Source organism: Stenella coeruleoalba (genome assembly GCF_951394435.1).
Source record: "Stenella coeruleoalba genome assembly, chromosome: 12".
NCBI lineage: Eukaryota > Metazoa > Chordata > Mammalia > Artiodactyla > Delphinidae > Stenella > Stenella coeruleoalba.
The window spans coordinates 8,453,473-8,478,200 of NC_137158.1; the positions used below are offsets into that span (position 1 = coordinate 8,453,473).

The window sequence follows — 24,728 nt, forward strand, 5'->3', positions numbered from 1 at the left end:
AGAGGTTTAAAAGAGAGAAAATAAGATGAAGGGCACTAAGTGGCACGTGGGAAAGCATGGGCTGTGCAGTCTGAGAGACCTCCATTCAAATCTTAGGGGATGCTCCTAGTTGGTGACTGTGAGCATGCTACCAAACCGCTCAGAGCCTCTGTTTTCTTATTTTCTGAATGCAAGTACCAGTCCTGGAGTTGGGAGATGAAGGATGGGTGCGAAGCCCCCTGTACCCCTGTACTTGATACACGTTCAGCATTAGGCTGCCTTTTTTCCCAGCCTAGAACAAGTTGTTAAAAAAACACAAAAATTTCTTTATTCACTTGTTTTTTGTGGCTAACAAAATTTATTCTGTGTATTTCTTTTAGGGTGAAAATGGTTTACATGGAGCTCCAGGCTTACCTGGTCAAAAGGTAAAGAGATTTTTAATGTTTCATATTAGTTAAGAACTTTAACATCTTGAAAGTTGAATGTGTACATAAATATAGTGAAGATTTAGAAAATGTGTTTGATGAAATTGAATTCCCTGAGTCAACCAGCACTTGAACTTCCTTTCCAAAGAGAGCCCATGGAAGCGATCCCTTCTCAAAGGACCTACTTTAGGAGGGGGCTTTATCGGAGAGGTTTAGCCACATGCTTCTCTGGAGAAGTGGGCAATGATGCTTCATGGGGGCCCGGGGAGTGAGCACAGCTGCTCTGGGAATGTTTTCACTGTTGAGTCTAAAATGAAGACTGGAACAGGCTTTATTACCTTTGACAGTGTGTGATTACTTCTTTTCCTTTTCGTATTTCCCAGATTGAGCTAAACATAATGGTTGCAATGATATAAAACATTAAATCTTACAAAGATGCTACAACGAATCTCTTCAAAAAATTCTTTCAGAATGATAAATTCATAATCAGTAGGGATTTTTGCATTGGCTAGGATGCTTCTTTCTGGGCCTAGAATCTTTCTCCTTACCAAGGTAAACTTCATTTCACCCCTTTATTGTCCACGGGCTGATTTTTCCTCCTGGGAAGAAATATGATTGTAGGTGACCAGCATTATTGGAAACACAGAGACTGGTTTATTCCAGTTTCCTGAAGGGATGGGGAGCCCCTTCAGGCGGCGCCAGCTGTCATGACGCCACCCAGATAATCCCGCCACAGGGGAGAGCATTATTGGTGCGATATTAGATGCCCACCAAAGCCAAGCATATCATTTCTATGCTCTGGAGAAGTTTTACAGATCTTAGCAACAGGAAGTCAGAAGTTACTGTCACATCTAGGTTTTGCTCTGTAGCTAAAAATTACCGTTAAAAAGATATGCGCGTATTTGTAGTTACAGCTTTTGAAAAATCTTCCTTTACTTACTTGATGAAGATACTAAGATTGAACTGGCAGTGATGAAATGGCAAGCTTCTGCACTTCTTCACAGCAGTTCTAGACAAAACCCATTGATACAGCGGGTGCTGCATCTGTGAGTCGAGTTGCCAGCCAAGGGATGTGTAGATTTATCTTCTGGGAAACAGTTTAGGACCTTCCAGCAGCGGTTTATGGTGGCTGCCTCATGCTGGCATTGTGGCCGATGTACTGCGGTGTTCAGCAGCTTTGTGTCAGCTTGAATTAAGAGATCAAGTTAAAATCTATATTTTAGGAAAAGTGGTAGGAAAAAGATAGACCACACATTCAGTGGCAAATATACCCAAATACTAACTTACTTTCTTTCCTGTACCTTTTTTGAAGGTAGATAAAGCAGAAGTAATTATTATTATTATTTTAAATTTAATTTATTTTATTTTGGCTGCGTTGGGTCTTCGTTGCTGCGCGTGGGCTTTCTCTAGCTGCAGCGAGCGGGGGCTACTCTTCATTGCAGTGCGTGAGCTTCTCATTGCAGTGACTTCTCTTGTTGCGGAGCACGGGCTGTAGAGCGCAGGCTCAGCAGTTATGATGCATGGGCTTAGTTGCTCCGCGGCATGTGGGATCTTCCCTGGCCAGGGCTCGAACCCGTGTCCCCTGCATTGGCAGGCAGATTCGTAACCACTGCGCCACCAGAAGCCCCAGAAGTAATGACTTAATCGGGTGTGTGTGTATGTGTCATCGGGTGTATGAGTACATGTATAATATACACATAGTAAAAAAGCAGGCATTCCTTTTCTTACATACAAATTTTAATTACATTAAGTGTCACCTTGTTTGAAGCACTGCAGATAAAAACTGGAGATAAGAAACCCTCCATCCCTCGTCTCGGTTTACTGACCGCTTCCTGTGGGTGGAGGGGTGGGTATGACCCACCCCCAGCATTCCCTTGCCGGCTACGCTGTTGTGAGTGCCTGATGTATATTTGCCGTTCAATGAATATTTGTTGATCGTATGAATGAAACATCAGTACTCTAAATATCTGTGCAGAGTTAAGTGGGAAAATAAGCTTGTCAGATCAGAGAGGTTTTACTTGAAGAACAGGGGGTTTATACCTCTCAGAAACAACATGATAAGTGAGAGCCCACACCCGTTCTGTGCTGGAGAGGCGGGCCATCTGGGTGGGAAAGAGCCTGGCGCCGGTGTCAGAGCCAGAGCCCGAACCCTGGCCTCGTTCATCACACACCTGTCCCTGGGACGGTCTTCCGTGGAAGTCAGCTTGAGAAGGATGTTTCTCCTGGATCTGGTGGAATAAATAGTGGTAGTAATAACAACAGTAATGGCTGAATGAGTCTGTGCCAGGCACGCTATTTGATGCATTCAGTTCTCAAAACACCTATGAGAAAGGTACTTTGGTTGCAGAACTTCCGGTCTATGGAGATTAAATTGCATTGCAAGTAGTGAAGCTATATAGGTTTTACCCTAGAAAATTATTCCTTCAGTGTTTAGAAATGTTTAAATTTTGTATAAGTTAATATTGGCTTCGAGCTTACATTTCAGAAATGGTTTTAATATATACAATTATTGATTTTTCAATATTAGAAACTACGATTATTATTATTACTTGTGTTAAAAGTAGTGCCCGTTATTATACACGTCACATTCCTCTTCTACAGGGAGAGCAAGGCTTCGAAGGTAGCAAAGGAGAAATTGGTGGAAAGGTAAAGATCACTTTTCATACTCATTTGTAAAACTAAATTGTGTTCTTGAAAATATTTTGAACTAGAATATTTAACTTGTTTTTGTGCTTTCCATAAAAGCAATTCAATGATTTTATAGAAATAATTTAAAATATGTGCTTCACTTATGGTAGACTTACCATATCGATGACTGTCATAAATCTTTCTACACTTGTTTAGGTGGTAGTTATTTCTACATATTTCTAGTTAAATCATAAATAATTCAGACATTTATTAAGCATTATATTTTTGTGCTGCAACGTCATTGATGTGCTCATGAAATGTCCAAGTCTAAATAAATGCATTGTTTATATGTACACCTAGTTTATCAGTGGAGTTTTTCCTGAGGAAATAAATAAGTAGAACTAATTGTAATAGTCAAGGTCCAACAGAAAAGGGATGGCACATTCAAAATAGAATAGTGTGGAAGAGTTGAATAAAGGGAATGTTTAAAAGGCAGGGGCAACATTTAGGAAAACCGTAAGGATTGTGCAATATTCCAGACTGGGTTATAGGGAACGCCTTAAACCCCGCCAGGTTACTGGTTACCAGACTCAGAGGTAAAGAAAGCCATGTGGAGAGGGCTGCAGGTTGCAGCTGAGAGAAGCTGTTAACCCCTCCATTCAAGCAGTCGTTTCACACATTCACAGCTTTGTACTCAAAGTGTAGAGGACAGAACTGTCTTAGTCATCTAGAATTTCCCTTCACACAATCACCTGCATCCTTCTGCATTTCATGTGTCTAGTTTTATTTTCAAATAGAACAAAAACAGCACCATTCCGTTGTTTCATAACCTGCCATGTAGTTGGGCAGCCAGAGGAGATCATCTCTCCTGTGTGGCCTGTGTTGAGTTTGCTGAGCCGTTGTCAGATTTTTGCTTCTTCAGTAAGTATTTATAGACAGAATGAGCATCTATTATTATTATAAGACAAATTACACATGTTGTAAGCTACTTGCTAATTACTTTTCCTCACAGAACAGTGAGGGGGAAGGAAGGATAGCCATGTAATTATCGTATAATTGAAGAGAAGTCCATTGAGAGATGACTGTTTTTTAAGTGGATCCTCCTTCTTAGGAAGCTCTTGAATATTTTTGCTTTAGAATAACCATCGTTGCAAGACCATGGCTTTAAATAAATGCTTTACATAGTCCTGCTTTATTAATGGGACTTTACCTGTAGGAACAAGTAAGAATAAGCAAGGAAAACAGATATATTCTCTGTAATTTAAAGTTGCCATCTCACTAGAATCTTAGTGGCTATTTTGGTATTTTAGATATATGGTTGGTATTGCTTAGTAATAAATAGATTCTCACAGGCTATGAGGTATTAAAAAACATTCAGTATATCTGGCTTCAAAGATTTCCCTTCTAATTCCTCATATCTGTTGACTGTTGCCTTCAAATAGTCCCTGTCACCGAGAGGTGAAAATATTTATGGAGAATATGGTTATCAGGAAGAAATAAAGCCCCAAGTAGAAAAGACAATGTCTTGAATGAGAATTACAGCTTAAATGGTTTATAGTCAAATGTAAGATTCACATAACAACGCTTATGTTAAAAATATGTTCTGCTTTGATTTTTATTTACCATATATGGGATGTCTGAGTTTCTTCAGTGTTACATGCTGTGTATTATGATACATGACCACACGTATTTTTCCATAAGATAAATAGTTGATATCCAAGTATTCGTTTCTAGATTAGAAACTTTTTGTTTCTAGATTAAACAAGAAAAATATGTGAGGCACTCATCTCTGTGTGACACCAGAATGAGATTCTTGGACTGTTTGCAACACAATTTGTTTTCTATATAAAGACAATCTCATTTGAATTTCAATTCTTTGTGGAAAACTGAATATATAGTGAAAATAAGGCTCACCTTTCTTCTTTAATTACCTTAATGTGGCCTCTACTGTGTTTAAAATTTGACTCTTATAAATGACAAAATTCACGAGTTGCAAAATGAAATAATTCAGGAAGTTGCTGTTGTTCAGAGATCATATCTACCAAAGCCACGTGGCTACTGACCAAAAAAGGAAGTTTATCAACTGTCAAAGAGAAAATACCATATGATGGTTTTCAGATGATATTTCTGTAATCCAGTATAAACCACGTAGAGAAATCTGCTGCTTCTCTTTATGGCTAGAAAACTAGCTTTCAGGCCAGCTTGACCCAAGCTGGACTATCACGGGGCTCCTCAGTGTATTGAAGATGCTGCCCTCATTCCAGAAAAGAACCCATGGAACTAGAGCAAGTATAGCGGACCTCATCTGAAAGCATGTTCCTGAGTCTGTCTACAGCAACTTATTACAGGGCAGGAACTCACGCCTCATTACCTAAGCAAACACAGTTCAGCCAAGTCAGTCCTAAAGGGAAAAGTATTTGAAGGGGTGGTTCTTTCTCTCAAAGATTAGTTTCTGATGCTGGCAAGACTCTCCCAGAGGACAGCTGTCTTCAGGTTTGCCATGTTCTGGTTGAGCTTAGGAACGACCTCACCCCACTGACCTGTTACTGGCTGGAGCATCATTCAGGGATCCCTGGATCCCTGACAGCGTAGCCCATGAGGCAGGAGAGGGGATGTCTGTATTCTGGCTGAGGAATAGACCCCCAGCTGAGGTCTACATTCTGATTTCTCTGTTTCTATAGGAGTGGTCTTAAACATCCCTTCTTTGGGGGATTTTCCTTAGGTTCCTTCAGTATTACTATAGATGTTATATGGCTACTACTAGCAGTAAACAAAATGAAGAGTTTGCTCTTCTTTTTTTAAAAATTTATTTTATGGAAGTAGAGTCAATTTACAATGTTGTGTTAGTTTTTGCTGTATAGCAAAGTGATTCAATTATACATATATGTACAATCGTTTTCATATTCTTTTCCATTATGGTTGATTACAGGATGTTGAATGTAGTTCCCTGTGCTGTACAGTGGGACCTTGTTGTTTATCCATCCTATATATAACAGTTTGCATTTGCTAACCCCAAACTCCTACTCCATCCCTCTCCCCAACCTTGGCAACCACAAATCTGTTCTCTACGTTTGTGAGTCGGTTTCTGTTTTGTAGATAAGTTCATTTCTGTCATATTTTAGATTCCACATATAAGTGATACATGATATTTGTCTTTCTCTGTCTGACTTACTTCACTTAGTATGATAATCTCTAGGCCCATCCATGTTGCTGCAAATGGCATTATTTCATTCTTTTTTATGGCTGAGTAGTATTCCATTGTATATATGTACCACATCTTATTTATCCATTCATCTGTTGATGGACATTTAGGTTGCTTCCATGTCTTGGCTGTTGTAAATAGTGATGCTGTGAACATAGGGGTGCATGTATCTTTTAAAATTATAGTTTTGTCCAGATATACGCCCAGGAGTGGGATTGCTGGATCATAGGGTAGTTATATGTTTAATTTTTCGAGGAACCTCCATTATGTTTTCCCTAGTGGCTGCACCAATTTACATTCCCACCAACAGTGTAGGAGGGTTCCCTTTTCTCCACACCCTCTTCAGCATTTATTATTTGTAGATTTTTTAATGATGGCCATTCTGACTGGTGAAGAGTCCACTCTTTTTTCTTTTTTTTTTTTTTTGCGGTACGCGGGCCTCTCACTGTTGTGGCCTCTCCCGTTGCAGAGCACAGGCTCCAAGAGTCCACTCTTGATGACAGTTATCCCCACTGTCAGCCTTCCTCATAATGACATAGCCAAACCAACTCTTGTTATACAACCAAGGTAGATGCAAGAGCTAGGCTCTGAATATGACTTTAGAAAAAGGCCATCTGGCAGGGGTTCAATGAAGTGATCACCATTCCTAAATGCTGAGCCCAGATCTTTACTTTAGATCTTTGTGAAAATAGGAGTATTACTCGGTTGCGTTTATGAAAAGGAGCAAATAGAAAAGCAAATGTAAACATCTGCTTCATAATAGAATTCAATATTTTAAGTAATTGCTTCAGATCATGTAATTTAGTTTGCTTTTAAAATTCTCATTCTTGTATGTTGTCAATCAAACCCTAACTGACGTAAAGTTTAAAAACTAATTTCTTTAGCATTAAACTTGATTCTGCTGCACTTTACTGTTAACATATCATTTACTTGTGAGAGAGAAACATCCAGTGGCAACTGTTACTCTCGCCACAGTGTTCCTGACATTTTCTAGCTAAACTGTTGTCGATTTTGGTTCATTCAAGAGTGACATTTAAGATAATATGGGCACACATGGCAGCAAATCTTTACAGGAATCTAAGATGTTTCAGCAACTGTGAAACTTTTCCATTTGATATTGAGATTATCTGGTCTCTTCAAGATCTCTTAAGTTTAATGAAAAGAAAAGAGAACAACCAAATTGCTTTTTGTCATGAACCATGTGGCTCCACGAGATGTGGACAGTGTGCAACAGTTCACGTGTTCTATAGCCTAGAGTGTTCATGTTTCAACAGTTTCTGACTTACAGGCATTACCTACTTTCATCATCATCTTGATCAATGATCTTTTCTTTCACCCTGAGTTAAACTAATAACAATAACCATAACCATAACACTAACAAATGCATATGATTCCTGCTTTAATTTATCTCTGAAAACTTTGGAAAACTGGTTGCTATAAATTTCCAGTGACTTGTGATTTTTATTGTCTTCTTACCAGAGTGTTGTCTAGGTCCTGAAATGCCATATATTTATTTAAATCAGAAAATTATATTTAAATATTGATTACTCTGGTTTTATAGCTGTTGCAAATACTTTACCTGACAGAATCCACTGGAAAAACACCTAACTGATGCCTATTTAGTTGATTTATTTAACCACGTATTACTGTATTGTATTACTGCAATATAAGGTAGTATAATCTGTAATATAATTTTGTAGAAAATGTGATATTCAAATGAATAGAATTATTAAAATGTCTATTCTAATGTATGGTTAAGTACAAGTACGCTTTACTAATCCAAAACTGTCTCGGTTATTTATAATTAAGGCATGCATACGATCATTTGTATTTCTTAATTTTCAGATGACATAACTAAAATTCTCATTGAATTTTATAAATTCAATAAAAATAAATTGAATAAAATATACATTTTATTCAATAAAATAAATACATTTAGGCTTAGTGTTGATTTTATGAATGATGTGTGGCCTTTTGCCTTCTAGCATTAAATATCATGAGATTATAGTCAATAAGGCAATCAATAGTAATCATGTGCTACTAGAAACAACAATTCTGCCTTCAAATAAATCAAGACCTTTTACACTGGAAGATATTTTCACTTTTCGTTAGTCAATATTCCATCCAATTGTTGTTATGGTAATTGCACATAGAACTTGAGTTGAGAATTTGAAGGCATAGCTGTGGTATTTTTGCCATTTAAAGTTTTGTTGGAGAATGAGAAAAAGCATAAGTGAGTATGCCTCTATAATATGCATAAGTTATTCTTCAGAACCTTCTGGGGTAGCATCTTGGTCATTTGGCAGGGAACACGCATTCCTAGTTTCTGGAGAACCACGCCAGGGAGAGCCTAGACTTAACAGTTCATTGTGGAACTGATGGTGGCCTATCGTAGGATAAGTGGATTCACATTCCCGTGTCCCGTGTTCTAATCCAGCTCTGCCACGCCAGCTGTGTGAACCTGGACATGTTCCTTGCTGTCTTGACCTCACTCTCCTTTTCTATAAGATAAAGATAATTCATACTTATGGGATTTTTGTTTTGTTTTGTTTTGTTTTTTTTTGCGGCACGCGGGCCTCTCACCACTGTGGCCTCTCCCGTTGCGGAGCACAGGCTCCGGACGCGCAGGCTCAGCGGCCATGGCTCATGGGCCCAGCCGCTCCGCGGCATGTGGGATCTTCCCAGACCGGGGCACGAACCCGTGTCCCTTGCATCGGCAGGAGGACTCTCAACCACTGTGCCACCAGGGAAGCCCCATTATGGGATTTTTGTAGGAGTAAAACAAGTGCCTAGTAACTAAAAGTAACTAACTCAGTAAATGTTAATATCCCCAACAGCCAAAATGTAAATATTGATATTTTGAGGAAAATAGATTTGATATAATTACTATGTCTAATTTTTTATTTGCCTAGTATTACTTCCTAATTTTACTTCTAAATAAGTAAGCAAAAGACGAGAGGATATATTAGTTAGCTACTGGCGTGTAACAAATCACCCTAAACTTCAGTGACTTAACACATTCATTTGTCTAGCTTGTTCTCCTGTGGTTTAGCAGTTTAGACTGGGCTTATTAGCTCAGTGACTGTGCTCCCAGCTGGTCTTGTCTAGGTTTGCTGTGTATCTGTGCTCAGCTGATGGGTTGGCTGAGGGTGGCTGGTCTAGGTCGGGCTCTGATGGACAGCATGTCTACTCAGGTGGTCTCCCATCCTCCAACGATGGCCCTGTTCTCAAGGTAATGGCAGGGGTCCAAAGAGAGCAGGCAGAAGCACATAAGGCCTCTCCAGGCCCCTGGTTCAGAGCCAGCATGCCATCAACTCTGCCACATTGTGTTGGCCAAAGCAAGTCCCAAACCGAGCCCTGATTCAAGGGGCGGGAAAACAAATGCCACCTCTTGATAGCGACAAAGTCTCATTGCAAGGGGTATGGCTACATAGAGGGGTGAAAAATGGGGCCATTTTTGTAATAAATTGAACACAAATGAGATAAAATTTCCTTATTTTAGTATAACAGTTGAACTCTACTTCAGAGCAAAGAGGGTGAATAATTTAGCGACTTCATTCCCCTTCTTCTCCCATGACTTGCATAGTAATCATTAAAGTTATGTTTACATAGTGGGACTCAGAGACTGGGTCAAAAGATATTTCCATATTTGAAATGGTAGAGATGCTTTGTGTGTAATAGGAAAATATTATAGAAAGATGAAATTCTCAATTAGAATGGGAAGGGAGAGATACAAGGTGTCAAATAGCTAAACCAAGGAATGACTTAGTACTTTTACATAGTCCCATGTGCTTATTAATTTTAGCTAAAGTAATACTGAGACCAGAACAACTGGGAAAAGCAGGTCAGAGTTGAAATGTATTTTTAGGACTTCACTATTAAAGCTTTCTGGGCAATTATGCTTAGCATTCAGAATGAATGCAAGAATGTTAAATACTGTTATTATAAATATAGCAGTTTCCCATCATCACTTTAAAACAACTGTTGACATGTCACCTCACTTCCTGTGAATTCTCTCTTGGTTCCCCTTGTAGAGTTTGCTGAACATCAGCATATTGGACAATTGTTTCATTTACCCTGGTAACATGTAACACTTCTGCAACTTTTAGGAAGGGCTTACTTGTTTAATTTGACAGTTGACTTGAAAAATGAAGAGAACAGATGGAGTAGAATAATAACTATGATTTCAAAATACACAGCAATTTATCTGTGGCCAATGCCAATTGGTATGGGAGCAGCCATGCCAACTTTCAATTAGCCATGGTAGCAGGCAGTGGGGAAGTGTAATGGTAATCCCACAGCCAGGCTGGAGGCTTAACGTTAGTCTTCACTGATTGTGTGTCATTTTCTTCATTCTTTACGGGGCTAGTGAATAACTCTAGATTATGTCAAATATGTTGCTACATCTTTTAATAGTGGTTATAGAAAAAGTGAAATGTCAAAAAAAAGAGACATGAAAAAGGAGAATAACCATCAAGGGCTGTACTATTTCATGAATATTAGTCTTTTAAAGTATTATTTTAATAATTGCTTAATATTTCACTGTATGGATATATATTTTATTTGACCATTCCCTTGTTGGAAATTTAAGTCCTTCTTATTTGTTTTTGTTTCTTTTTTGTTTCGGTTGTTTTAAATGTTTTAGCTAGTACATGTAATGCAGACTCAGCATACTTTGATAAGCATCTTTAAATATATCTCTTGTTCTTCCTTTAAACTAGATTTCTGGAATTAAAATTATTGGGTTGATGAGTATTGAAAGTTTTAAGATTCTTGATACATATACTCAAATTACTTTCTCCAAAGTTTTTTTTCAATCAGTTTACACATTCGTAAGTAGTGGTTGCATCCTTATTCCACCCTCACTAGCTTTAAGTATTAAGTTTTTCAAATGTTTACAATTTTTAATCAATAAACATTATTTCCCTTTAAAATTTTATTTCTTGTATTTCTTTAACTATATCACATTAAACACTTATACACACAATTCTGTCATAGGTATTATAAATATTATTTTCATCTTAAGGTTTGTCTTTAATGTTTACTGTGAATTGATATACAGAAATTCTAAATTTCTTTGTTGACAGTTGGTGTTTCTTTAATGATTTCCTTAATTCCTTCTGTATTTTGATATCCTGTGCTTTCAAGAAATCAGTTAAATATTCACTCACATTTTCTTCTAGTTTTGCTTTTACACATTGTAACCCTTTCTTCCACCTAAATGTATTTTGATGATGTTATGAGATGAAGATGAAACTTGACTTTTCCTTCAAAACCGTGTCTGATAATAATTTCCTTACACATTTGTTCATGATGCTTTCTTTATCATATACTAATTCTTATAACCAAGATTATTTTAGGGGTATGTATTCTGTCTATTGATTACTATATTGCTGCCACATTATTTTAATTATTTTAGCTCTTATAATACATTTTAACATCTAGCACTGGGAACACTTTTTCATTACTCTTCTTTTAAAATGTTTTCTTGCATACTTTTACCCACTTATAGTGCTACTTGCTACATGTTTAAATTTGGATGGTTACCCACTCTTTGATTTCCTCATCCTTGAACCGAGAATAATAATGATACTGATTTTATTGGGTTTGTGTCAAACTTAAATGATGTTGTCATCAAAGGATCCAAACAAGTGCCTGGCATAGAGTAAGATGTTGAAAAAGTGTTTGCTTTTATTTATTTATTTATTTATTTTTGCGGTACGCGGGCTTCTCACTGCTGTGACCTCTCCCGTTGCGGAGCACAGGCTCCGGACGCGCAGGCTCAGCGGCCATGGCTCACGGGCCCAGCCGCTCCGCGGCATGTGGGATCTTCCCGGACTGGGGCATGAACCCGCGTCCCCTGCATCGGCAGGCGGACTCAACCATTGCTCCACCAGGGAAGCCCCGTTTGCTTTTATTTTTGTCTTCTTTATGAATTTAGTTTAGTTCTCCTAGTTCCAAAATACCAATATTACTGTTGGTATAACTACCAGTTGGTTTTATGTTAACTCTACACATTGCCTTGGGATAGAGCAGAGTGTGGCTGAGCCTCAGAGGAGTGGACTCAGGAACTAAGACGCCTCTGCATCCTCTCTTTTCTTCTCTGGCCACACGATCTCTCTTTTCTGTGAAACCGCTCTGTTCTCTTGTGTGACATCCTGACTCTGCTTGCTCATTGGTAAACTTAGTATTAGGAGGCCACACCAGAGTGGCAGCCTTGTCCCGAGCTTGCACACCTTCATAATCCCAATGCCAATAACACACTGCCATCACCAGGTGTCATACCCACATTCCGAGTACAGAGAATCTAGTTGACTCACCTCTGGTTCCATCACCTGAGTCTGGAAAGCCCTGCGGCCAACTCAGCTGACTTACAGAGAGTGCATGGGATTTATAAGAAGGGGTACGAGGGTGAGAAAAAAAAAAGCAGCCGTAAGTCTGTGAGTATTGCTGATATATGGGAAAGCTCTTGATTTTTGTATCTCTATTTAGTATCTAGTCACTTTACCCAATTCTTTTCTTGAATCTAGATCCTAATTTTATTAATTCTGCTAGTTTTTCCATTGAAAGCAATGGGCTATATATGACGGTGTCATAGGAAATGTGCATTCTGGCTTCTTTGTTCCAATTACTTTAGCTCTCTTCATGTGTCACGTCTTGCTGTAGGGTGCCTACTAGGAGGCTGTGCAGTAGTCAAGCAAGAGATGATTGCAGCTTGTAATTTTCCTGGAGGTGGAGAAAAGTGGATAGATTTCACATATAACTTGGAGATAGCACCAACTGAGTTTAGTGATGTAGGTGTAAGAGAGAAGGTGGTGATAAGAGATAACTGTCACATTCTGGCCATTGTACATTGGAAGAGGAACAAATTTGGGTAGGGGCTTATACCATGAGTTTGAGGTTGTGTGAGGCATCTAATGAGGTCTGAGCCTGGAGTTCAGAAAAAAAAGTCTGTACTCCAGTTACAAGTGATGGGTGGTCAGCACATTGCAATGGGAGTGGGCGAGACTGCATAAGGAGAGGGGTTGGAAGTTGGAGAAGGCCTGGGCCTGTGAGCTGAGGAGCTTCAACATTCAGAAGTTGAGTAGAGGAAGAAGAAGAACATAGAGAAGATGCATCTGGAGAAGTGCAGCGAAAACCAGTAGAATGTGTTGCCAAGCAGAAGAAAGTGAGTGTTTACAAGTTCAAAATGCGCTTAGCAGTCAAATGGGATCGCAATATCGGTAGCTAATATTTGTTGAACGTTTACTATGCTCAGCCATTTTTCTTCTATGAGCTTCATATGAATTACCTCATTTAATCCTCCCAGCATCTCTCTGCTGTTATTATCCCCACTCTGTAGATGAGGAAACAGGGGCAGAAGGTGAAAAATTAAGAAGGAACACCAGAGCCCTAACTCACTGCCTCCCTAGATGAGCAAGTAAAATTGTTGCCATGGGTCACTGGTGACTTTGGCAAAGGTCATTTTGGTGGAATAATAAGGGTAGACATCAAGTGCAGTATGCTGAAGAGTGACGGACAAGTAAAGAGAGCATGCAGAGAACCCTCTCAAGAACCATCTGTGAGGGGTGAGGGGGCACAGCCGTAGCCAAGGGGTGTGGATTGTAGAAGAAGAAACTTTAATGCGCCAACGTCCAAAGCAAGCTTGAGTCCTTGAGAGCAAAACCTTCTTGATTAAGATAGAACCCCAGGGCTTCCCTGGTGGCGCAGTGGTTGAGAGTCCTCCTGCCGATGCAGGGGACATGGGTTTGTTCCCTTGTCTGGGGGGATCCCACGTGCCACAGAGCGGCTGGGCCCGTGGGCCATGGCCACTGGGCCTGCGCGTCCGGAGCCTGTGCTCCGCAACGACAGAGGCCAAGGCCACAACTGTGAGAGGCCCGCGTGCCGCAAAAAAAAAAAAGAAGTCCACATGCCGAAAATAAGACCCAATGCAGCCAAAAAAAAAAAAAGATAGACCCCCAAAGAATAGTACAGACCAAGCTCACGCAGAGAGCTGCAAATGTCTAACATTTCCTAAGGAATGTCAGACTTATGCCAATGATAATGTAATATTTAAGAAATTCCCATTAAAATCAAGAACAAGACAAAGGTATCACCATTATTATTTAACAGTGTTCTGAAATTTCCGGCCAGTGTCAGTTTTACTTCCAAATTATAGTTTGCATCTATCTGTTTCTCTCCATAGCCCCCAATACCACCAAGCTGTAATCATTTATTATCAACTCCTGCCTAATCTTCCTGTTTTCACTCTCTCTCTTCTCTCATCCATCCTCCAATTATAGAGATGAATCTTTACAAAACTACTCATGGGCTCTTTGTGCTTGAAATATTTAGCTGCTTCCCATTAAGTGAAAATCCCCAGTCCCTGTAGTTGCCTCTCATCTCTCATTCACTCCCCTTCTGTACTTCTGCTCCTGCCACAGTTCCCTGAACTCGCCAGCCTGTCTTCTGCCTCGGAACTGTCCGTTGGTTCTGTTTGGAACACTCTTTCCCTTCCGTTGGTTAACCTCTATCTACATCTTCAAAGTCGTTTTCTCAGGGGAGGCTTTCTTGATACTCCAATCAAATTCAGTTCCTTTTGTTTAATTTCTCATTGTACCTTTAATACTACACTTCACCTTTATACAACTTATCACAATTTATAATTATAAATTTACTGACTTTTTTTTTTTCTATTTCCCCCAGTAGAACAGTAGCTTCATAAGAGCAGGGACCGTATCTGTTTACGTCTTTATCTCAGAAAACCAACATAATGCCGAGCACATAGAAGAATTCAATTGATTAATTCAATGCCGAAGGAGATTAGTGTAGACAAGGCTTAGTGTTTCTTTTCAACCTTCTGAAGTATTCGATAATTGTTATTTTGATTTATTCAACTCAGTATCAACCCTGTTTTTTCAGATTCCGGCTATTGAATTTGTGAGGTGGAGTGAGAGATCAAAATTAGTTTCACATGTATGATCCTTGAAATTCTGTTTCATATGATATTTGTCTTTAAAAGATATCACTTATATGTGGAATCTAAAATATGACACAAATGAACTTATCTATGAAATAGGAACAGACTCACAGATGTAGAGAACAGACTTGTGGTTGCCAAGTCGGGGGGTAGGGGGAGGTATAGATTGGGAGTTTGGGATTAGCAGATGCAAACTGTAATATATAGAATAGATAAACAACAAGCTCCTACTGTATAGCACAGCGAACTGTAGTCAGTATCCTGTGATAAACCATAAGGGAAAAGAATATGAAAAAAGAATGTGTGTGTATATGTATATAACTGAATCAATTTGCTGCACACCAGAAGCTAACACAACACTGTAAATCAACTATACTTCAATAAAATAAATTTTAAAAAATAAGTTTTGTTTCAAAAAAGACAATATATAAAACATATATTTAATAGTAAACTATATTTAATAGTATACTAAAATGTGCAGAGAAGTAATAATCGGTTAACATAGTTCCATTTTTCATTACTTGTGAAGGACCTTGCCTTTGGCAAGCCACTATTCAGTTCCTTACTCTAAAAAACAAAATAATACAGTTCTTTTAATACCAGATATTACACAGTGTCTTTTTAACTTTGTGGTAGTGTGAAGGGGCATCTATTGAGTCTTCTGTCATAATTTTTAGTTGCAATTACAGTGGAATTTTTGGAACTATTGACAGCAGTAACCTTAGGTTGGTTTTGCATGGAAATTTATTCAGTAACTATTTTATGTAATTTAAGGACAAAGAAATATGGAAATTCGGGGCACATAATGAGAGATAAGTAGAAGAGTCACGACCCTCATTCACATGATTGTTAAGACAACTTGACTGTGGATAGCTTTCTCTTTAGTAGGGGCTGAGTATTCTCAAAGGGTGGTTTACAGTTTGTCTGAATTCTGCTCTTATTTTGACCTTTATTCCAGTTACCCTCTTTCTTCATTCCAGTCTCCGGCGCTGTCTCGGGTGCCCACTCCTGTGCTTTAGTCCCCTCCGCCTTGCTCAGGGTCACCCTCTGCTATAGACTTAGTCTTCTCCACTTTCCCCGGGCTCCTTTTTCCACAGCCTCTTGGTAATCCTGCCGCCCCTCCGGCTTTCTTTCCCAGCTCTTTTGCTTTCATCCCATCCAAGCCTAGTTCCCTTTTCTAGTTACTTTCCTTCCATTTTTATTTCAGGTAGCTCTGAGGAGGAAAGATAAATTTTAATATAAACATAAAAATTCCTGAACAGGTGACTTGAGTATTTTGTGGACTCAGTAACAAGGAAGAGATCTGTTATGCAGTTCCCCTCTCACATGAGAGCATTCCTGAATCAGACTGAGTTTTAAATTAAGAGGAAGGTAAAGGCAACCCTCACGTTTGGTGACAGAGATTTTAGTGTAATGAAAAGATGTGGTTTTTAAAAATTACAAAAATAAATGGACTTAAAAATGTATCTGGCAATTGCTTCTTCTTCATATAATCATCAAATATTCATTATATCTCACTGTTTTCACTAGATCTCAGTTAATAAATACACCTCACATAACCGCATCTCTTTGTTGGAGGTGATTCCAGATGGTAGGGGAATCATTAATTCATGGTCACCAAATATTAGATGACAGGTGCATCATTTTTATTTAGAGCCCAGTGGCATGTGAGCTTCCTTCACAGTCAATGTAAAAGCAATTCACTGTATAGTCTTTGCTGAACAAGTGTCCCGCCAGACTTACATAGCAAAATTCCACTGCTCAGAAAGCAGAGGTGTGATGCAGCTGCTGTCCTAGTGGACATTGTACAAACAACCGCCTGTGTGACAAGTTACTGTCTGGACTTAGGATCGTCTATTGCTTCTTAGTTTAATATCTTAAAGAATTTATTTTGGGGCCTTATTTTGCTTGCTAATCTTCACAATCTTCTTTAAGCCATAAAAGTAACTCCCACCACCTGTTCTAATAGCAACAGAGGAGGAACGAGGCAAGACACAGAAAGCAGTTAATATTGGCTTCGTCTTTTCTGCATTCTTCCGTGATGTTCTCTGTGTCCCGCTGATCATGAGGTCATCATACCATGAGATCAAAAATAATGACAAAATGGTAAAGCACAAACGCTTTGGGCAAACGTTTTGTGGAATGTTACTTTAAGTCCGCGCACTTGTCCCGCCCTGGGGTGGAGTGTGGTGACGCAGATGGCGTCACCTGCTGTCCGTGTTCCAGGACCACTGGCAGTGGTCCTTTCTCCCACTTAAGGTTTACTTGTGCGTACAGATGATTCATGGCGTTGACGTCCTGGTGAAAATCGAGGGCTCAGTCACACAGGAGCACCCAGGAGACAGAGGTCAAACCAAGGCCTCTTCCTTTTAGAGGGAACTCAGGAGGTCATCTCCGCTGACCCACATCTGTTATTTGGATTTTGACAGCTTCCAGGGTCTGCTCACTAATGCTAATAACAGACAATTCTAAGTTCTTCGTTTTAAGTCAAAATCTATTCCCTGTTATTTTGACCAGTTTATCGCCTTGGGAAGAATACTTTCTCGGCTTGTTCCTTCTTCAAGTGACTGACAGGCTTTTGGAGCAATGACAGTGGCAGATGTCTTCTCCTGAACATTTGCACGCTAGGATCTCAGGTGTTTCTGTTGTGCCTCGTGGATGCAGAGGCCCCTGCTGGTCCTCACAGACTTCATCTTGTGACGCGCCAGCGTATCAGGGTGCTGTTAGTGGGATGCTCACAAGTGGGCAAGATCTTCTGGTGCGTTTGAGGAGTGGATAATGCAGGCGATATAATAGAGTGAAGGGGGTTTAGTGGGGCTGAGCCCTAATCCTGGCTCCAGCTTAGCTGATTGCATGGCTGTTTCGGAATCTCCATCTGTAAAAGGAGAGGGCGAGGCTAGATTACCTCTGGAAGCACAAATGTTCAGAGCTAGAATGAATCTCAAAATATGATAGGTCTGTACTATTGTCAGGCAGTTGTTTCCTTGAATCAGAATGTAAGCATTGACATTTATACGTGCCAACTTTTATTGTGGGGTTTTCCCCTAGTGTTTCTACTTGGAAACTTTAACCCTTGATTCTGACATCTATTACGACAGTCACTTTTTAGCTTTCTAACGGCCACAAATTTTGTATACATAAATTCTGAGTCTTTGAGTAACTGATATAAATATTGAATAAGACAAGGCCTAGGGCACAGCTCTGTGGCACACCCTTGGAGAAATCTTTCTATGATGACTAAACATGAATGGATATAAAATTAGCATATTTAACCACTTACTTCACTGCAGTTTAACCCACATTTATCTAACACATGCTAAGAAATTTTGTTAAATGTCTTACTGCATGAAATAAACCAATCTCATAACATTTGAATGATTTTTGGTTTTTGACATGAGGTACCTTCTTGATAATCATCTTTTTCTTTACAAAGGGCATAAAACCAATTTGCTTAATAACTGATTGTAGAATTTTGCCAAGGATCGATATTCAGCTTACTCATTACTCATGTGTATTCTTTAAATGAGGAAACATTGTTGGATCTAGGCCTTTTCTTCTCCGAGATTCTCAGAAATTCACGTGAGTGGCTAATTTCCATGAGCTCTTAGTTATCTGTGCTTAATCTGTCCTCTCCTATCTTAACGTCTGTCTTTGTCTCAAGGGTAGTTAACTAGAATCAATGAAATAAAAAGCCTTGAATTTATTTTCAAAGCAGTTTGATGCCAACTAGAACCCAGCTTGATACTGAAGTTTCCTTCTGAACACGTGCTAGGTTTTAGAACACGCTTGTTCAGGCATCCATTTACTTGATCATTTACTATCTACTCTGTACCAGACACTGTGCAGCGCTAGTGTAACAGAGATGAAAGAGAAAACATTCTTTCAGACAGCATGCGTGAGGTGTTGGATGGTTTGTAAAGGGTGCCATGGGAAGGAAGAGGAGGCATTGAAAACTCTGCCTGGCAGAGGGAAGTGAGCTGGGAAAGGGCTCCTTAGTGAGTTTTGAAGCATAGGTAGGAGTTCTCCAGAACAAGGGAGAGGCAAATGGAATAGTCCACTTACAAAGGCACAGAGTAAGACAAGTATGAGCTGTACGGGGAACCAGACGGAGTGTATTGTACAACAAAATGAAAAGCAGGGACCACCAGGGGGAAAAAGAAGGAAAGAACTTTCAAAAAACTGACTAAAGTACAGCTTCAGGCAGAGCACCCTTCAGGAGAATTGCGAGGAAGGAATATCAAGAGGTGCCCTCTGAGCAGCCAGTTCAGCTCGCTCTCCCCTGGTAGGGGCACCACCTGACCCCCAAGCAAGCAGTCAGTAAGGTAGAGAACCTTGATATTCTGGAAGAGTCATCCCACAAGAAAACCCATCTGAAAGCCAGTGTTCCTATGAAAGACTCAGGCTGGCTTAAATAAGACTTTAGTTCTGCCTTTTGCTTGGCATTTACTAGGCATTTCTGAAGCTCTCTATTTTCTTTATTCTTGCGGTTTATAGAAACTGAAAATTTTAGCCCAAGAGGGAAAATGGATTTGAGCTGTAGTCTTGGTTTATTCTGCTAGTTGCTGTCCTAAGGCTCCTTAATCTGAATTAGTTTATCCTTTATTCAATCAAAGAAAGAAAAGAGCGTGAGATAGAGCCACCTCTTTTGTGAGTCAAATGAGATTTAGAATTTGATCATAACGTCTAAGGGGTGAATTCCTGGCTTTATGTGGTAGCAAATTAAAAAAAACGGTCGTATTTATAGAAGAACCCAATTTACTGATCTGAATTCCAATAATTACTAGCCAGATGTTGAGTCTTTTCTTGTAATCTCCCTCCGCAAGTTGTCACAAGAATTCTCAGGGATTCTGTGTGTGTTACCTCTGATCAGTGTGTGTGTCAGCAGCAGGCCTTAATGCTGCCATTCCCTCTTCTGGTTCTTGAGAAGAAGAAGAGGAAGAAATTTCAGGTCTCATTTGAGCTGGCACCTGCAGGTTATGCTGTATCTCATTCACTTAGGTTGATTGCTGGTGTCTATAAAGAAAGAGTGAGAGACAGAGACAGAGACAGGCAGAGAGACAGAGGGGGAGGATCAGTTATCCAATAGACAGTTATTTTGTATGTTCATAGAATATTTAGAAAAAATTATGATTCCTTGGGAAAACAAGTTTAAAAAGCAGACCTCTTGCAAGACACATTCCTGGATATAAACAATAATAAAGAAATCAAGAAATGAAGAAAAATACTCCTAAATATAACCCTTGAGCCAAAGAGTAAATAAAAGGGGAATTCACAGAAATTAATGAACAAGAAAATACTTTATATCAAAATAAATGGAGCATGAAAAAGCTATACTGTGGGTGAAAATATACAGTGCAAAACATGTTTAAGTATAAAGGAGAAAATATAAAAAGAAAGGGAATAAGTTTTTATCTCATACAATAATAGAGCAACAAATAAACCAAAATAAAATAGTAGAAGAGAATTAATAAGTATAATCATAAAATAAACAGAATTTTTTTATTGATGTATAGTTGACTTACAATATTACATTAGTTTTAGGTGTACAGCCTATTGGTTCAGTATTTTTACAGGTTATATGCCATTAAAAGTCATTACAGGACAATGGCTATAATTCCCTGTGCTATATATCATTGTTGCTTATCTAATTTATACATAGTAATTTTTATCTCTTAGTCCCATACGCCTAACTGGCCCCTCCCCCCTGCCCTCTCCCCACTGGTAACCACTAGTTTGCTCTCTATGTCTGTTAGTCTTCTGTTTTGCTGTATACATTCATTTACATTATATTTTAGATTCCACATATAAGTGATACCATAAAGTATTTGTCTTTCTCTGACTTATTTCACTAAGTATAATATCCTCTAAGACGGTCCCCACTGCTGCAAATGGCAGAATTTCATTCCAACAGAATTTTTTAAAAAAATTGTTAAAAGGATAAACAAATCCAAAATCTGGTTTAATAAAATGGCCAATAAAATAAATAAAATTCAGTTAAGGAAACAGAAAATAAAAATCAGAAATGAGACAAATTGGAAAGAAGAAAGAAATTTATAAACATAAATTTGACCACAGATAGTGTGTGGGCTAAAAGATTCCGAGAGACTACTATGTGTGATTCTAAAGAAAGGATTTTGATGACCTAGAAAGATAGATGATTTCCTCCCAAAAATGTAAAAAATAGACAAAGAATCGTTGGAAAATATGACTTCACTAATTATGTGGAAGAAATTGAAGAGATGATTCAAGGTCTACCACCGAAAAAAGGAGAAGGACTAAGTAGTTTCTCAGCAGGGTGTACCTAGCTCATGTTGTTTAAAGTATTTTAGACCAAAGAAAAGATGGACAGGGGGCTTCCCTGGTGGCGCAGTGGTTGAGAGTCCGCTTGCCGATGCAGGGGACACTGGTTCGTGCCCCGGTCCGGGAAGATCTCACATGCTGCAGAGCGGCTGGGCCCGTGAGCCATGGCTGCTGAGCCTGCGCGTCTGGAGCCTGTGCTCCACAACGGGAGAGGCCACAGCAGTGAGAGGCCCGCGTACTGCAAAAAAAAAGAAAGAAAAAAGATGGACAGCTTCTAAGATGTCAGCACAACTTTAATGCCAGGTCTAATAAAAAACAAAAAGAAAACTGTAACCGAATTTTGTTTATGAATATAGATATATTTAAAAAATAAAATATTAGCAAATAGAATTCAACAGTTCAGCAAAAGGAAGTTCAATACTAGGAAGTTAAGGATGATTCAAGTTAAGGGATTTTATCAGCATACTACATGACATCAACCATGTGAAGTGTAAAATTTTTGTGATCATATAGATAGATGCAGAAGCTTTTGATAATACACGATAATGCAATGATCATTCATAATCAAATCTCCAAGGAAAACAGGAACTGGTGGAATATTTTTACTAAAATCCAACCACAAATATTATTCTTAAAAAAGGCAAAACTATGTTAGAAATTGTTAAATAAGCAAAATTAAGACTTAAGGAGGTAAAATTGCCATCACCATTGCATCATAAGAAAATTAAATAACTTGTATGAATTGGAAAAAAGAGGTAAACCTATACCTTTTTATTGGATTGCATAGGTAGAAAGCCTAAGCGACTTTGCTAGGAAAAAATTTTCAATTTCTAAGAGATTTGAGGAATTGGGTTAGATATCAGAGATGTATTGAACAATAGATTTTCTTTATCTTAGCCATAAACATCTAGAAAGGTAAATAGGAAATATTCTATTAATATTGAATGTAAGTTATAAAAGCAATAAGAATTGGGGATTTTTTTTTTTTTTTTTTTTTTGCGGTATGCGGGCCTCTCACTGCTCGTGGCCTCTCCCGTTGCAGAGCACAGGCTCCGGACGCGCAGGCCCAGCGGCCATGGCTCACAGGCCCAGCCGCTCTGCGGCATGTGGGATCTTCCCGGACCAGGGCACGAACCCGTGTTCCCTGCATCGGCAGGCGGACTCTCAACCACTGCGCCACCAGGGAAGCCCCAAAATTGGGGAAATTTTGAATAAGAAAGGAATATGGTGTATACAAAGAAAAAGCATATGAAGAAGATCTAAATGAATATACAAACTATTTCCTTAAAAAGCTTCAATATTAAAAGTTCAGTAATTCAAAATCAATATGTAAATTTAATGCGATACAAATAAAAATGCTGAGCTGTTTTAAAATTTGTTTTGGAGTCGGATAAGATTGCTTAAAATTTATAGGGCCAGGGCTTCCCTGGTGGCGCAGTGGTTGAGAGTCTGCCTGCTAATGCAAGGGACACGGGTTCGTGCCCCAGTCCGGGAAGATCCCACATGCCGCAAAGCGGCTGGGCCCGTGAGCCATGGCCGCTGAGCCTGTGCATCCGGCGCCTGTGCATCCGGACCCTGTGCTCTGCAACGGGAGAGGCCGCAGCAGTGAGAGGCCCGCGTACCGAAAAAAAAAAAAAATTTATAGGGCCAAATAAATACCTGAAAAGAGTCAAAAATGTTTCAAGAACAATACTAAGTGTTGACTTGCTTTGCCAGACATTACACCATCTTCTAAAATAACCATAATAATATAAATGTTATAACATATAGTATAAAGATAGAACAAAACTGAGAATCTAGAAATTGACCCCCTGAATTTATGAGAATTTAATAAATATTGTATTTCAATTCAGTGGAAATGGATGGATTATTCCATAGATGTTCTGGTACCACTGACTCTATACATATGAAAAATACCCTATTCCCTATACAAAAATAAATCCCAGATGGACAAAGGATTTATGTAAAAATCAAAACAAAACAATATATATTTTGTATTTGTACAACCTAGGGACAAGGCTATATCTAACCAAGATTTTAAACCCAGAAACTAAAAAATAAAAGGCAAATATATTACACATAAAGATTAATCATTTCAATGGTGAAGGACTATAGTCAAAATCAATTAGAGGGCTTCCCTGGTGGCGCAGTGGTTGAGAGTCCACCTGCCGATGCGGGGGACGTGGGTTCGTGCCCCGGTCCAGGAGGATCCCACATGCCGTGGAGCGGCTGGGCCCATGAGCCATGGCCGCTGGGCCTGTGCGTCTGGAGCCTGTGCTCCGCAACGGAAGAGGCCACAGCAGTGAGAGACCTGCGTACCAAAAAAAAAAAAAAAAAAAAATCAATTAGAAGATGATGGTTCTGGTAATATTATAATGAAATTAACAGGCAGCCAGTTAACATTTGTACTTTTCAGAGAGTTTTTAAAAATGGATGAGAAAGGATGAACAGTTTAATTTTTAAAAGTGAACAAAGTGTATGAACAGGTTGTTTAGTAAAGAGAAAACTCAAAATACTAACAAACATATAAAAGGCTCAGGTTCACCAGTAGGCAGTGATATGTAATTTAAAGCAATTAGGAATTATGACTTCACACCATCAGCCTGACACCTGTTGCTCTATGTGATTCAAGGATAAAGCATTCCCATACATCGCTGGTGGGATGTTTAGAGCTACAGCCTCTTGTGGAAAGCAATTTGGCAACATCTATTTAAAACAAAATTTTAATGCATAATCTTAAGACTCTGATCTATGTAAAGTAGATTGCATGCATGATGTTTATTGCAGCATAATTTTTAGAAAAGTGGAAACAGAATAGTCATTAACAGAAAAACACTTGAACAAATTATGGTACATCTATGGTATAGAATATTATGGAACTAGGACTATACTGGGTAATCTAAATTGGTTTATGGAAAGTAATGTTGGGGGAGAAAAAAATGCAGAAAATTGTATATAATATAACCAATTTATTTCCCTTTGTAACATCCTTTTATTTTATTTTTTAACATCTTTACTGGAGTATAATTGCTTTACAATGGTGTGTCAGTTTCTGCTTTATAACAAAGTGAATCAGTTATACATATACATATGCTCCCATATCTCTTCCCTTTTGCATCTCCCTCCCTCCCACCCTCCCTATCCCACCCCTCTAGGTGGACACAAAGCACTGAGCTGATCTCCCTGTGCTATGTGGCTGCTTCCCACTAGCTATCTATTTTACATTTGGTAGTGT

General features: G+C 39.0%; 1 protein-coding gene across 1 annotated transcript in view; it reads left to right on the forward strand.

The window, feature by feature from the left end:
- COL19A1 (collagen type XIX alpha 1 chain) overlaps window positions 1-24,728 on the forward strand; it is a 363,495-nt gene that overhangs the window by 96,942 nt on the left and 241,825 nt on the right. Inside the window, exons 11-12 of the mRNA XM_079939273.1 lie at window positions 360-404; window positions 3,006-3,050. Coding sequence (XP_079795399.1) covers window positions 360-404; window positions 3,006-3,050 — 90 coding nt within the window. The remainder of the gene's footprint in view (window positions 1-359; window positions 405-3,005; window positions 3,051-24,728) is intronic.